We start from the raw sequence: 15,365 nt of genomic DNA, 5'->3' as shown, positions 1-15,365 counted from the left end.
TGTTGGGGGAGGCGGGGAAGCTGGCTGGCAGGCTACTGCACCTGTCCCAGCAAGAGAGGATGGTTGCCTAGCCTGGGCTTGGCCATGGAGGGGTCCCCCAGGTTCTGCCGACAGACAGAATGCCGAGCGTGATGCTGAGATTTGGAGCCTTTTCCCAAGATGAGGAGACTTCGGAAGGATCAGGATGGGCCCGGAGAGGTGGAAGGACCTAGACGGGGGTGCAAGAAGCTGTGTTCTCACAGTCTGAGTTCAGCCTGGGGCTGCACGTGCAGGTGCTGGGTGCGTCCCTGGCCTGAGCCTGGCGTGCTCCAGGTCAGAGGATGGGGGGTGGCCCTCCTGTCAGTCAGTGGGGAGGGCTCTGGGCAGGCAGACCCCAGACGGAGCCGATGCCCTCCCCTTTGTGGCTTTTCTCAGGGGATGTGGGAGCTCGGCGTCACCCGCATGGGCTGGAGGGCACAGGGAGCAGAGGTCATAGGTCCCTGTGACCCCCACCACCACCCTCCCTGACCAGGCAGCAGCTTTTGGAGTGAGGGTCAAGGGCCATGCCCACAGGAAGGGGGCACAAGCATGACATTCTATGGGGATAGAGAACTCAGAAGTCCTGGGGTGGGAGGGGCAGGACGACCTCCTGTAATCTGCTCAGCAGCCCTGCAGCCCAGGGTGGGGGGTCACCCCTCTCAGACCAAGCCCTTCCTGTGTCCAGCAGGGCCCGAGGACCCCTTGGTGTGGCCAGGCTCTTTGACGGGGCAGGCACGCACACTCCTATCCACCAATCAGAGTTCACTCCTCAGACCCCACGTCCCACCCTGTGCTGGGGGCATCTAGTGAGCTCTGTATGTTTGGGAGGGGTGGCAGGGTGACACCGCCCACCCATGAGACTATGAGGTGTGGCTGGGGCTCAGGGGCCCTGGCCAGGGGAGGTGGGCCTCTGACCTAAGCTCTCCAGCACTCCTCAGGGCTCCCTCCTGGCCTGGCCAGAGTGGGGGCTGGGAGGGTGGCCCCGGGAACCCCTCCCCTGAGCCCTTCCTAGACCTGCCCCCAGCTCTGTCTCCAGGGACTCGAGGCACTCCCCGGACCTCGGCTGCATCACCCGTCTGATGGGCTCAGATGGCAGCCGCACGGCACCCCCATGCCCCGGCCCTTCACTCCCGCACCTCCCTTGTGTCTGTGAAGTGGGGGGGAGCCAGGGAGAGCCAGAGGCCTGCAGGAGGGACCGGGGGGGGGGGGCAGGTAGAGGATGAAGGGAAGGCAGAGCCAGTATGCAGACGTGCTGAGTGATCATGGCCACGTCACCATGCACGTCCCCGGTGTGCGTGCCAGGGTGAGCTAGCTGGGGCTCTGGGCTCCTGTATGCCCAGCCCTGAGCCTAGAACCCCCCAACTCCCTACAGCCCAGGTGGGTCCAGGACAGTCTGCAAACAGGAGGGCCCAGGTGACCTTCGCCGGTGACCCCGCAGAGGGCTCTGGGATGTCCCAGGAGGAGGTTCCACCCCACCTACAGATGCCAGGGCACCACCCGCTGCCTCTCGGGGCCAGGGGCTCCCTCCCCTTGAGCCCCAGGCCTCCATGGGCCCCCCTCTTGCCCATCTCCCACCGGAACAGCCAGGGCCATTGGCAGGTCGAGAGCCGGGATCAAGGCTGAACAGGTCCTGCAAAAATCTCCCTTGAAAGACTCTTTTTCAAGATTTTCTTTTGAAAACAAATTCATAACCACATCACACAGGAACCCCGTCGCCTCGGGTTTGATCACCAGCCGCCCGGGGTCCTCTCGCTAGCTGTTACTCTAATTGCTTTTTTCTCCTTGGAGGGCCGCGTGCGTCGTCTGTGGTTATTAATCTGGTGAGTCGAGGCGAGGAACAAGGGCCCTTTGTCGGCCCTGTCCTTTCAGTCTCTATCAGATTGCAAGGAACCATGAGGTCCAAGATCCCCAAAACTGATCTGCCCCCGCGGCTCTGGGGAGCGCCGTCGCGGCCCCGTGCAGGGCTGCCTTCCCCTGGGCACCCGCCAGGTGGACGCACCTCTCTGCGGCTGGGGTTTGGCCACTGAGCGCCCCCACCCTATGTGTGAGCCGGAGAAAGGCACCGTGTGCCCAAGCGGAGAAGGGAGGGGGACAAGGCCACCTCTCTGAGAAGTGACGGAGCGGGGCCTGAGGCCAACAGGAGCTACCTGCCCGTCACCCTGGCTCGGGCCCTCCCGAGCTCACAGGCCGGGGAGAAGGAGGGAGACCCCTGCCAAGGAGCTGCTGCGTGGGTCCTGGGACCACCCTGATGCCCTGCCCCGGAGCAGAAGAGTGTCTGACTCCATGCTGGGGGCTGGGGGGCTGGGGGCTGGGGGGCTGGGCAATCACAGCAAACTTGGGGTACTCAGTGCCAGCAGCTGAGCCCAAGGCAGCCCTAGGGGGGCGGGGGGGGCACCAGGTTAGGCCACCAAGCTCCAGGAGGGGGCCTAGCTCTGCAGGGAGCGGGGGAGAGGCTGGGAGGGCTCCGGAAGCCTTGACACCCCCCCGGCGTTCACTGCGTCCCTGACTGCCACTGTGTGGCCTGCAGGACAGTGCCCGGTGGCGGGACGGGCCGAGCGCCTCCCCCGGCCGCGCCCAGCCGCCCCCACCCCTCCTGCATCCCAACCACACTTCTGTTTCCTTTTTGTCCGAGAACACCCTGTAAAGGCTTCCATACCCACTTACACATCTGGGGGCTCCAACAGATGTTCAAGTGCCGTAGAGTGAAAATTTATGAAACCACAAATTCTCTTCTGTAATGTATTTGGGGCTCTAATTAATGCCAAACCAATTGATACCCGAGCTGGGGCCTGCACAGTTAAATGACACTGAGCCACGCCTGGACGTGCCTCCTTCAAAGCCACCCGTGTGCAGGGCCCGGGGAGCGCAGGTGACCTCCCGGGGGCCTCCCAGGGCGCCCGCAGGTAGTAGAACTAAGGGGCCCCAGGGGATCTCGGGCCAGGAAGAGGGGTGGGGTTTAGGTGTGACCGCAGACAAGTCCCTCCACCCCATGTCCCCTCCTGCCTTGCTCACTGTGAGTGTCCACCCAGCCTTCTGAGCTCAGCTTGGACCCCCCACACACACCCTCACCCCCTCCCAGGTCCGGCTGCATCAGCCTTGACCCCTCCCAGACTGACAAGCATGTCTTCCCAGCATGGAAGCCCAGGGTTGGGGCTTGCAGGGGTGAAATGGGAGAGGCAGGGGTCCCAGCCGGTGACCATGTGCAAGGCCCTTCTCCTCCTGGGGCCTCAGGGTCTGTGTCTGTGGGTTGGGGTGTAGGTCTCAGTTTGGGGGCTAGGAGAGCTGAGCAGCCCCAGGCCCCACCCCAGCCAAACCAGGGAAGCCCTGCACCCCTTCCCTTGATCACCTGGGCTCCGGCGTCAGATTTATCCCAGAAAATAGAGGATCAAGCCCCTTGGGCCCCGGGTGATGGGGCCTCAGACGAGCAGCTGTCCCAGGGGGCCTGAGACAGGTAGTTCTCAGACTCAGGGCCACCGGCCGGAGGCAGAGACTGCACCGGCCTCAGCCCTGCAAAGCTGGGGAGATGGATCGCCTGGGTTGGGGAGGGCACAGCCCCCCTCAGACAGCCCTTCCAACAGAAGGGGAGGGCTTAGGACGGGGGTTCCTCCCGGCCCCCATCCTGCCCTGCCTGGCACAGGGGCTCGGGGTAAGGGACTCCTCTGGCTCCTCAGGAGAGACCCCTCTTTTCTTCTTGTTCCTGCCAGCCTCCCTCCCCTCCCCTCCCCTCCCCTGCAGCTCAGGTCTGTGGCGGGCTGGAGGGTTGTCGGCTGCCACACCCACCTCTGGAGCCGGCCACCCTGGGGACCCAGCTCCTCCAGCCCTCATGGGGTTTAGGGCCACTTCGCCCAACAGCAGGCTCCCCAGGGCAGTGCAGCCGGCACCCAGCTCTGCCTGGTCCCGGGGAAGGGCCGCTGCGGCCGGCGGTGGGCCCAGGGGTGTCCCGGGGAGCAGGCTGGCCCCGGGCAGCCCCGGACAGAGCGCTCAGGTAGAACCGGCCTCCTCCTCTCCCTCCCGCACTGCTCCCCGTCCTCCGGGCGCTCCGGGCACCCACGGCAGCAGCAGGAGGGCCTGCTTTGTCCTCTGACGCGCCCCGGGAAGGAGTCACCCCCAAGGCCCTGCAACCCCGGCTCATGCCTGGACCCCACAAGCTCACGGCTGGCTGGCTCCACACCCTCTGCTGGCCTACTCCCTGCGGGGGGGGCCCTCGCTCGACAGCGCCCGACCCAGGGCCCACCGGGCCGCCCTGCGCTGCCCCGGGCTGCCTTCAGCCCCCGCACTCCTAGCCCCCGGCAGCCGCTGTGGGGGACGCACCTGCTGGCCCCGGCCCATGCTGCCCCCGGGTTTGCTTCCAGTCTCCCAGGGTGAACCCCTCTGTTCCCCATCGGCAGCCCCAGAGCTCAGAGCGGGTCAGGCTTCTGATAAAAGGGGGTTGGGCCACGTGGCCAGAAAGAGCGCCCCGGCCTGACCCCTGGGGGATCGGTGCAGATGGGGTCCTGATTGGGTGGGACTCACCGGGAAGACAGTGATGCCGCTGGGAGGGGGGCAGAGGGGCAGGCAGAAGACGGACCCCACCCTGCGACCCCCGAGCCCTTCCCGGGAGGAATCACCTGGTCCACCTACAGGAGAAGGGGGGTCTCTGCAAGTGCAGACACACGCAGGGGGGCACACACGCACGCACATTCCCCGCACACTCAGGCCTGTGCACGGCTCATGTGTGCAGGGACCCTCGGGCCTGCTCCCTGGGCACCCGCCCTGCCCCAGCCCTCGCCGAGCCCAGGCCCGGAGGCCGTCCACACGCCTGGGCTGCTCCCACCCGAGACTCACCCCTGCTCCTGTCTCCACAGGTGACTCAGCTGGACCAGAGGCTGGTGCTCATCACAGACCTGCTTCACCAGCTTCTCTCCCTGCACCAGGGCGGCCCCCCGGGCGGCCGGCCCCCCAGCGAGGTGGGGGCCCAGGCCCTGCAGCCTTGCAGCACCATCAGCCCCGAGCTCTTCCTGCCCAGCAACACCCTGCCCACCTATGAGCAGCTGACTGTGCCCCGCAGGGGCCCCGACGAGGGGTCCTGATGGGGGCTTGGAGCCCCAGGCCTGCGAGGGCAGGGCCGGAGGAGCTGTTCAGCCTGGCCCACCTCCCACCCAGCAGGGGCACCCCACCCCACAGGTCACCGGCACCTCCTCGAAGGCCCAAGAGAGCAGCCCCTCCCTCCCAGGCCCCGGGCCCCCCATGGGCCACGCCGTCCTGAGAGCCTGCACTTCGAGGAGTCACCGAGGCCACTCCAGCCAACGGGTACTAGAACTTGGCTGGGTTTGGGGTCTCAGCTCTGAGACCATGGCCCCCACATCATTTGTATGGCAGTTGGGACCCAGTGGCAGGGCTCAGTCTAGACCCCCGGGGGGCCGGGCATCCTAGGCCCTTGGTCCAGCCTACCTATGATCAAGAAACAGCACAGGTGCGTGCAGGCCCACCCTGGTAGGCCCCAGGGGACTTCCTGGGGGGGGAGACAGAGGGACGGTCGGGACAGGGTCCGCGGGTACCCCACCCTCAGACTCGAACCCAGGACCCAGGGAGGAGGCAGGCAGGGCAGGGCTGGCCCAGCCCGTGCCAAACCGAGGATGCCCATGATCAAGGCCTAGGGGCCCCGCTCAGAGGGCCCCAGGCCTGGGCCGTGTTCTCCACCCCGCAGAGACGCTGGCTCAGAGGGCCAGGGCTGTGACGGAGGGGACCCTGAGGCTACAGCGTCCGGCAGGAGGGACCGGCCCACCATGGTGCCCAGAGTGCTCCATGGGGGTGGACTGTCCCCCGCTGTGGACTGGCAGCTTCTCCTGCCCATCCCCTGCCCTGCGCGCGGCCCCCAACTCAGCTCCCCACCAGGTCTGAGCAGCTAGAAAGACGCACAGAACCGGCCCGTCCCCCGGCCGGCTGCTGAGCGGGGGGCGGGCATAAGGGTGTCACGATCCCTGTACGAGACAGGGGCTCCTCCTGGGCGTCACATCTCACAGAAATCAGAATAATTTGTGGTGATTTGGAATCTGTTTTAATGAGCTTCACAGTGTGATTTTGATTCTTAATTGTGGCGCTTTTCCTAATAAACGTGGAGTCATGGAGCTGGTCTCGGGCCTGCCCTTGCCTTCATTCCTGAGGGAGCGGTCCATCTTTGGGACAACCCCGTCCTCCTGCGGAGCTGCCATCCCAGCTTTCAATACTCCGGAGCACCTTCGTTGCCGTCTGCACTGGCCCAGGGAAGGGAAAGAGCCCCCCACCCCCCGCCCCAGGGACCCAGAAGCACCTTGAGGCCAGGCCGTTACTGCCCAGCCCTGTAGCCAACACTGAACTCAGCTCTGCCCACAAGAGCTGAGCAGAGGGAAAGAACACAACCAGAAACATGGCCTGCCCTCCAGGCTCTGCTCCTGTTGGCGCCTTTGCTGGAATGTTCTTCCTGCCCTCACCCCTCACCACTACTGAAGTCACTTCTGTGGTCTGTGGCCCAGCTCAAAGCCCCTCCTCAGAAGCAGCCCCCTCCAGGCCTTGGGACCCCTCGAGGGGATTGGGCTGATGGGCGAGGTCCTTGTCCCCAGACACGCATCAGGGGTAGAGCTCCAGGACCCTGTCCTCCAGGCCCACGTCCCTCACACCAGCTCCACACTCACTTCTTGGGCCCCAGGGCTTGGTGGAGACAGGACAGGGCCCTGCCCTCCCCTGCCGACTACCTATGGGCATCTGGGTCCCCTACCTCCTCCCGGGGCCAGCTACCTTCCCTTCCTGCCTGGTGGACAGGACCCCCACAGCCTCCTTAGAGGCAGGTGTCCAGGTGGCTGCTGAATAGGAACTCATTTCATAGAGAAGGGGGCCGGGCTTCAGAGAGCTCCCTGAGGCCGTGGATCCAGTCAAAGCCTCCAGCCCAGGTTGGCATGCCTCCTGATCGGGGCTGTTTCGGTCCCGGGGCTTCCCCCTGGGGCAGATCTGACCACCTGATGTGGTCAAGATGTGGTCACTGCCCATCTCCCAGCAGCCCCTGAGCCCCTGGGGAAGGCGGGCACCTTGCCAGGACCTAGGGGTGCTGGGGGGTGGTGCTGGGGGATAACCACGTCAGGGGCACACTCTGGCCTCTCCATCTGCCCCTCCCAGGCCAGGCCCCTCCTTGACCAAGGACCCAAGAGCTCTACCGTGGCGGTGGGGCATGTCCAGGCCCCAGACCCTCCAGGATCTTTAAGGATCCCTATGGGGGTGGGTGCAGGGAGTGGCCGGGGCTCCAGAGCCCCCACACAGACATGCCTGCCCCTTCCAGGCCTTGATTTCCCCCATCGGTAACAAGGAGCTCCCTTGGGCCTGCCCAGCTTCAAGCAGGCTGGAGGCACATGCCAGGGGAGAGCCAGCCCGCCCTCGCCCTGCCCCGTGGGCACCCCGGCACTCAGCGTGGCACCCCAGCCAAGTTCTCCCCTTCAGCTCACAGATGCGGGCACGCTCGGCCGGGGTGGGGGTGGGTAAGCCCGCTATACCCACCTGACTGCTCCTCGGTCCCCCTGGGGCTGCTCACCCCCCTGCTCCCCTTCCAGAGCCCAGGCCGTCAGGGCTGGGGGCGGCTGACATTTAGAGGACGGGGCCGTCCCAAGGCCACTGGAAGCACCTGGCAGCCTGTGTCAGGCAGGCAACCCAGGATCCCAACGGAGTGGGATGGGAGGGCCCTGGGTCCCGCTCTGCTGAGCCCCACTGGGTCGGTGCCCCCCAGGGGCTCCCACCGTGGGGCCTGGGTATCTGGCCAGGGCGCGGCGGGGGGGTGGGGAGGGGAGCAGGAGGGGCGGCGCAGAGCCTGGGGCCTCCCCCGCCTGCACCCACCGGGGGAGGGGCAGGGGCAACAATTACTGGAAAGGCAAAAGCTGTTGTTTCCTTGTTGGGTAAATATTTGTGGAAACCCCAGGAAGCGGCTGGCGGGAGAGCAGGGCCCTCCGCGGTGGCGCCCCAGCCCCCCGGCCCCCCGGCCCTCGGTGTGCCGGGCGCGGGGCCGCCCATCTGGGCAGGGCACGGCCCTTGCACCCAGCCCGGCTTTGTTTCCCGTATTATCGACTGCACACAAAGTCCCCGAGTGCTTCACTCCTGGACAGGCCATTGTGGCCCTCTCGGGTGTGAAATGCAATTTACCTGAAATAAAGCCCAATTATGGAATTAGCTAATTAAAGCCCGCGGTGGAGGCTGGGCTGGGCCGGCCGGGCGCTCCGTGCCCGCCCGGTGCCCGCGGTCTGCGGGAACAGATGGTGCCCCGGGCCGCCGTGCCGGCCGCATTCCTTCACTCTGTCCCCCGATAACTGACTTAGACAGCACACGGCCATCTGGTGTATGACACGTCCTGTGTGCCCCGGACAATGGCCCAGCAGACCTCTCCAGGAGAGGGCCGTCGCCTGGGCAACGGCGGCAAGTGCAGCCCGGGCCGTGCACGCCCCCTCCCCCAGCCCCTTTGTGGGCCCCGCCGCGGCTGCCTGGCTCACAGTATCCATGAGTATTTGTCCGCAGCGCCCGGCCTTAGGGCCCAACAGTCTCCAAACTGGGCCCCCTTATTGAGGTGCTCGGTGTCCAATGGGTGCTAGGAGCATCTGCTGGGGTAACAGGGTGGGGCCGGCTGGGGGGGCTGCCCTGCTGCCCGCTTCTTGGGGCACCCCCTCCTCTGCCCCAGCCCCCACCCTTCCCCCCCGGTGTGCCCTCGGGAGCCGGGCGGGCGGGTGGCACCTCACAGGCGCTGGGCTCAGCCGCAGGGGCCAGTGTCTTCGGCCCGTGTCGGCCCAACCCGAGGCTCTCCCAGTCTTCAGGCCACGGGCCGGGAGCAGAGAGGCAAAGCAGGCCCTCACTCCTGCCACCTCGCGTCTGTCAAATGGGAACAGTAGCCGTGCCCCTCCAAAGAGTGTGCGGGAGGGGCTGATGGGAGATAAGACCTGGATGCTCCAGGCCCAGGTCTGGCACACAGTAGGTGCTTAATAAAGGCAGCCAGACAAGCAGCCTGGGAGATGCCCGGGGGCCGGACGCACCCCTCCTGCCCGGCCGGCATGAGCCCTCAGAGCAGCTTCCTGGACCCCAGGCCCCCGCTGGAGGCCAGAGCAAGCTGTCCTCAACCCCGGCCCGCTGCCCCGGTCCTGCGCCCAAGCTGGCCCTCGAGGCCCTGGGAGCGGCAGCCCTGCCCGCCCACCCCTGGCATTTCCCACCAGGAGCCCCCAAGTCTCTGGCCAGGCCAACCTCCCACTTCTTCCTGTGTCAGGTCCCAAACCGCGTGTGGGCACGGCAACACCCACCCTGCCGGGGTCAGGAGCTGTGCCCACCAGCAGGCCACTGGACCAGAGGCTTTCCTGGGACTCTCAGACCACAAGGGGAGGCCAGCCCCCAGGAGCGCCCAGCGCTACTCAGGACGTGCCAGTTAAATTAAGGGATAAGATGAGGATCTGGAAAGGGGCTACTGGCACCGCGGGGGGCTGCAGGCTCGCCTGGGCGCGGGCAGGGCACCGTGCCAGGTGATAGACGCGCGGGGGAGGGAGTCCACCACCCAGCGCCCTGAGGAGGCGATCAGGCAGGTGTTTTGACTGGTGTGGCTGGACAGCTGGGGTGGGGGATGGGGTGGCAAAAGGCAGATGTGGCCGGGGCTCCTGGGATGGCCCCACACACAGCCCCAAGCCAGCGTCCTCCTGTGGGCATCTGCTGGGTCACCTGGAGGGACGGGGACCTCCCAGCATACAGCCAGTCTCTCCGGTTTGCGGGCGCTCCCCAGCTCACCGGAAACCTACCTGTTCCAATGCCCTGGTTTCATCCTGGGACCACCTCCGAGCCCTGGACCCCAGTGGCTCACTGGGGGTCTGAAAGGGTGGCACCCCCTCTTGGCCCTGGCCCCATCCTTGCGGCCCCCGAGGCCCAGGGATCCCTGGCAGCTGGGCCTGGAGTGTGCTCGTCCACAGAGCTGGACAAACAGAGCTCCAGTTTCCATTGACCTCGGAGTGCCAGGAGCCCGGGGCTGGGGCCCTCTGGACGGCGACAGCCCCCACCTGGGCCCTTTCCAAGCCATTGTGCCGCAGAGTGTTGGCGGGCGGGCAGAGCGGGCCCTGCCGCTGGGCAGCCCAGGAGCCCCCAGGCAGGCGACCTCCGACCTCACCAGCCAGCTGCTGTTTTTTCACCTGCTCCGGTGTGGGGGAGGGGGTTACCTCCAGCACCAGCAAACCAGGCCTGGACGGAGGGTGGGCTGGGGGCTCTCAGCAGTAGCCAGAGACATTGGCCTGAGAAAGGATCTTCTCCAACGACAGAGCAGGGGCCACCACCCTGCCCCGTCCCAAGGCCTCTGAGGCCAGGACACCACCCCCCACTGCCCAGACCTCAGGTGCCAGCCGGTGGCAGGGGGTGGGGGTCCACTCTGAGCCCCGGACCCTTCTCTCTCAGCAGGTCCCTCCATGACCTCCCGGGCCTGATTCTGTCCTCTGGCCCTCCTGAGGATGAGGCCTCCCTGCTTCCTCATCCCTCCCACTGTCCCCAGCGCCCCAAGCACCTTAGCGAGGCAGAAGGTGGAGAGGGGACAGCTCGCCGCAGGGTGGACCTCAGAGCCCCTCCTGTCGTCTCTGAGCCTCTGGCCCAGAGCCCACCCCTGCAGGCAGAGCTACACCCTCTCAGCCCTCACCTGTTTCCAGGCTTAGGGTTCATGCATGTCTGGGCAGTGGTCCCACAGCCTGAGAAGCAACAGGTCCATCCTGGTGTCTGTCAGGGTCTGGCCTCCTTCTGCTTCCTGGGTGTGGACTCAGGTTGCAGGGGGGTGGGGGGGTCAGAATGGAGTTGAAAGCATATCCCTTAGACACCACAGTGACTCCCACCCGCCCCCGGCCTCGGAACCCCCCCACCTCTTCCTCTCCCACCCAGCCCCCTCCGCACCCGGCTCGGCGAAATTCTCCCCTGCTTTCTAGCCTGTAGGAAGCATGTGAGCTTTCTGAACAACATCAAAGCAGGAGACCCGGGCTGCCGGGATCAATCCTGTCGGCAGCCCCATCTTCCTGCCCAGCCTACTGCCCCAGGAAGCGGGTAGGAAGTGGCAAAACACACGGTGAGGGGGTCCTGGGGGTGCTCGGGGGTGCACGGATTGTACTTAGAGCAGAGAAGCCCTGGGGCACATGGGTCCTCCCCCCCAGTGCAGAGCGGGAAACCAAGGCCCAGGGCCAAGCTGGCCTGATGTGGTACTTACTTGTACGAATTTGCACTGGAAAAGCCCCAGAGAAGAAACGGGACTTCCAGCGGCAGAGAAGTCTGTTGCCAGGCCAGGAAGCCTGAGGGCAGGGAGGGACAGACCAGCTCAAACAAGAGGGGCCTTCTCGGGTCAGATCGCAAGGCCAGAGAGGCTAGGTCCGAGAAAAAGATGCAGGGAATTACCGTGGTTTGAACACAGCTCCTCCCCTGGTCCATGTAGGCCAAGAAGCCAGGAAGCACTCTGCCTGCCCCATTCAGCCACGTGCCAGGGCGTCCATCAAGTCATGCCCACTGGTTCCAACAGGGCTGCCATTGCTCCTGCATGTAAGAACATCCCAACCCCCACCCCAAAGCCTCAAAAAACTGTTACAAGCCTGACAGCTGATAAAATCTACCAAACCCCACTGAATTCATTTTGGTTGTTTCTTAGCTTTCACACCCACACACACACGTGCAAGAATGGTCTTCGCAGGGATGTGGGGCAAGGCAGTGGGGATACAGGAAAACACTAGAGCTAAAGACCATGGATCCTCTTGTTCCCGTCCTGGCCCAGCCACTCTCTGGCCACGCATCCTTGGGCAGAGCCCCGGGTGTCTCTGAGCTTCAGTTGGTCCCAACCTCACAGAGCTGCCTGCTGGGCCCTGAGCGAAAGAGAAGCCATAGCAGGCCCCTGCCCAAGCAGGAGAGCTCCCTGAGCTCAGGGAGGAGTGTGTATATGGGCCGCGGTACGCAGGATGTGCCCTCATACACCTCGGCACCGCAGATCCTTCCCCGGGTACCAGTCTCGACAGCAAATCAACGTTGAACAGCAAAGTTGCCGGGCGGCGCCTGGACTAACGCTATGCCTAGGGCCTCATTATTCTCCATCCCGTTCTTCTGGAACGGTCAGGGGAGGCCAGCAGGGGCCCAGGGGCCAAAGGGTTGAGCAGCCCCCACAGCAAGGCCACGACGCCCTGGCATCCGAAGCCTCATGGAGCTACTCACGGGACACTCCCTGTCAGCCTCAGCCCCAGGCCGGCACACCCCCACCGGGACCAGAGGACCCGCACGCAGGGAGCCCTCAGCCCACTCCCAAGAAGGCGGGGCCGCAGCCCCTCTGCAAGGACAATGGGGGTGACAGGTCGGAGATGGATCGGCAGGCCCAGGGAGAGGAGGCTCGTGCTGGGAGAGGCTGGGCCTGGGGTAGGGCTGCCCCAGGCACTTGAGGGGGAGGAGATGCGGAGGCCCTTACCGCTGATGGGCTGGGGCCTGGGCGGGCCCCAGGGTCCACAGCATCGCCTGGGAGAAGGGCCCGTCCTGGAATGGGAGGCGGGAGGCCCCTGGAGAAAAGCTTTCTAAAGGGGGTCGTTGGGACGGTGGGTAATGTCATTAAGTAATTTCAAAGGGTCTTAATCAAATTCGCTCTCCCGTCCACAGGACCTCGTCAAAAGGCCTTTGGAGAGGAAAAGAAGGCCGCAACAATCGACTTGGGCCTTCCACTTGACTGGCCGGCCCTGCGCGCCGGGCCTGTGGGCCCCTGCTTCACCTACGACTCCGCGTCCGACACTAAGCTGCCCGTCTCCTCAGTGGGCGCCGGGCCATCCCGACCATCCCCTCCTGGGAGACAGCTCAGAGACATCCCTTCCCAATCCTCAACAGCTGAGAACCACCACTTACAGAAAGGGAAACTGAGGCTCAAGCAGCCGTCCGACGTTGAGGGAAGGGGTTCAGAGCTTCCGAAGCCAGGAACGCAACCCCTCTGTGCCTTGGTTTCCCCGTCGGTCAGACGTGGGTGAGACCGTGTCCCTCCCCACGTGGTTGCCTGGGCTCAGTAAGGCCAACGGTAGGTGCTTCCTGAATGTTCTGGGGTGACTTCTCAGGCCCACAGCCCCCTGAGGTCCCATCAGCTGGGGTCCTTCAGAGCCCACTCTTTTTCCTTTGACCCGCCCCTTCCTCCCAGGAGGCCAAGGAGCAGACGCATACTTTCCCAGCAGCGGCCCCTGGGTCCAAGTTCACGCGGGAGTGCCTGGGGCTCGGGGTCACCTGCAGCGGCCTGTGACCCGGGCTGTCCTGCCACCGCCCTTCTCCTTGTGGGACTAAGGAGGCTGCGGAGCCTTCGACCTTCCCCCATCCACCCGCCGTAACCATGTCAGCACCCCCCACCAGTGGGCGTTCACTTGTTTCTGAGCTGTGGCCACTGAGGCCCCCTGGGGGACACCCACACCCACCCACACGCGGGAGCCACGGTCGCTCTCCCAGAGCGGGGCCCCCCAGCCCCGGTTCCGCCCCTAGTCGGCCCGTGGGGCAGGGCAGCCTGCAGGCCCGCAGAGAGTGGCCACAGCGCTGAGGGCGCCCCACTCCGGCTCAGAGACCAGCCACATCCCTCGGACCCAGCTGCCTGCGACTTCCAGCTCTGCCCCAGCACCCCCATCCTGAGTCCCCATCCCCTGCTCTTCACCGCCTCCTCACCGCGGAGCACCCCTGCCTCCCACCAAGTGAGCGGGAAGGGCTGTCCCTGCCCTCACCTTCTGCGGAACCTGAGCTGCCGTGGGGAGGCCAGAGGCCAGCAGGTGGCCGGTCGCATGCTCCTCTCCCCCAGCTCTGCCCATCTCCCCCCTGCCGACAGCCTCAAGGTGAAGCAGGCAGAGCCATGCCCTGAAAACGCTCCCCAAAACCCCGCGTGCATCCAAGCGGCCTCGGTTGCCCGGCGCCCGGCTGGCCCAGCCTCCCTCCAGCCCCTGCCAAGGCCTGGCACCACCGCCCCGCAGCCCCTCTCCCTGCAGCAGCCCGCGAGGCCTGAGGCACGGGCAGATTGCTTTCCCCCTGCCTGCTCCCCCGTTCCCCCGGGAAAAGGCCTCATTGTTTACCCCCCAGCCCCCGCCTGGCTCAGAGACACTCGGGCTCCAGGCTCCGAGGTCACCCGGCCTCACAGAATCCACCTGCAGCCGCACCAGCTCCAGGAAACCGAATCCCAGCGGCAGATGACAGGCGCAGGCGGCAGGACAGAGCGCCATTCAACCCGTGCCGGAGCCGGCCTGGCCTGACCTGGCGGCCGCCTCCCACACCTGGGCCCTCCCTCCCTGGGCACCGGCCGCCAGGAGCCAGTGCTGCTCAGACCGCCTGTCGGGGGCCACGGCTGCGGACAGGGGGTCCCAGGACAGGTGTGAGGTGAGTGCAGAAGCAGGCAAGACCCCGCTCCACCTCGAGGGCCTCACCAACAACGGCAGGCAGCCCGGGGCCGGGGGGAGCCCAGGGACCCCCCAAACCCAGTGTTAAGAGACACAGTCCTCCTGCCTGGGCCCAACACATCAGGCGGGCCTTGCTGCCCCCATTTTATGGATGAGGAACCCAAGGCCAGAGGAGCAGACCCGCCTGCCCAAGTTCCTACACAGATGAGGAGCAGAGTGGGGTAGTACCAGGTGTGCCTGGCTCCCCAGGCCTGCCCCTCGCCCTGCCCAGGGCTCCCCTGCGAAGGAGCACTGGAAGAGGTAGCCTAGGAGGAGAGTGGGCGTGAACAGCCCCGGGAGGGGTGAGGTCTGTGGAAGCCGGCCTCCCACCCCAGAGACAGAGATTCTGGAACCTCTTGTACAAGTGGGCCAGCTGTGGGGGGCAGTCTAGGAGGCCAGCGGATACGCAAAGAGAGGTGGCCCGCACCCCTGCTCTCCCGCTCCTGCAGGCGAGGCCCAGAGTGACTTGGGGCCCGTCTGTCTCTCATCACCTCGCATTTGGGTGTGGCCAGCAATCTCATGGACCCCAGCCCCAGGCCAAGCTGACCCCCCAAGCGGGAGGAGGTCATCTCTCTTCCAGCAGAGCTCCAGCTAAGGCTCTCCAGCAGCCATGTCTTCTGGCCGGCCGGCCACACACGGGCCGGGCAGGAAGAGAAGGATGGAGCGAGCAGGGAAATGGAGGTGTGCTCGGGCCCCGGGGGCGTCCGTGCCGTCCTGCGCTCCTCGGCAGCCGGGGGCACCCAGGTTCTACCGCGAGGGCCCCCGATCGGCACGCCCTCTGGGCTGTCGCCGGCTCCCACTCCGGCATCCAGCCCCGGCCAGGACACGGCGCAGACACAGTCCTGCTCTCCAAAGGCAGGGCCACGAGCTGCCTGTCATTCAGCTCTTCTGCACGGCTGGTCACCCTGAAAAGAGCTAGTCCTGGAGCTAGCAGGCATGAAT

At 65.7% G+C, this 15,365-nt stretch overlaps 1 protein-coding gene across 1 annotated transcript in view; it reads left to right on the top strand.

Annotated features, from left to right (window-relative positions):
* KCNQ1 (potassium voltage-gated channel subfamily Q member 1) overlaps positions 1-6,123 on the top strand; it is a 323,026-nt gene extending 316,903 nt beyond the window's left edge. Inside the window, exon 16 of the mRNA XM_032414587.1 lies at positions 4,863-6,123. Within this exon, the coding sequence (XP_032270478.1) occupies positions 4,863-5,087 (225 nt within the window). The 3' untranslated portion in view covers positions 5,088-6,123. The remainder of the gene's footprint in view (positions 1-4,862) is intronic.
* The last annotated feature ends 9,242 nt before the right edge of the window (positions 6,124-15,365 follow it).

The sequence above is a fragment of the Phoca vitulina genome, unplaced genomic scaffold (genome assembly GCF_004348235.1).
Source record: "Phoca vitulina isolate PV1807 unplaced genomic scaffold, GSC_HSeal_1.0 scaffold16, whole genome shotgun sequence".
NCBI classification, from domain to species: domain Eukaryota; kingdom Metazoa; phylum Chordata; class Mammalia; order Carnivora; family Phocidae; genus Phoca; species Phoca vitulina.
Note: the sequence above shows the minus strand (reverse complement) of the source record. Positions and strands in the feature narration are given on the sequence as shown.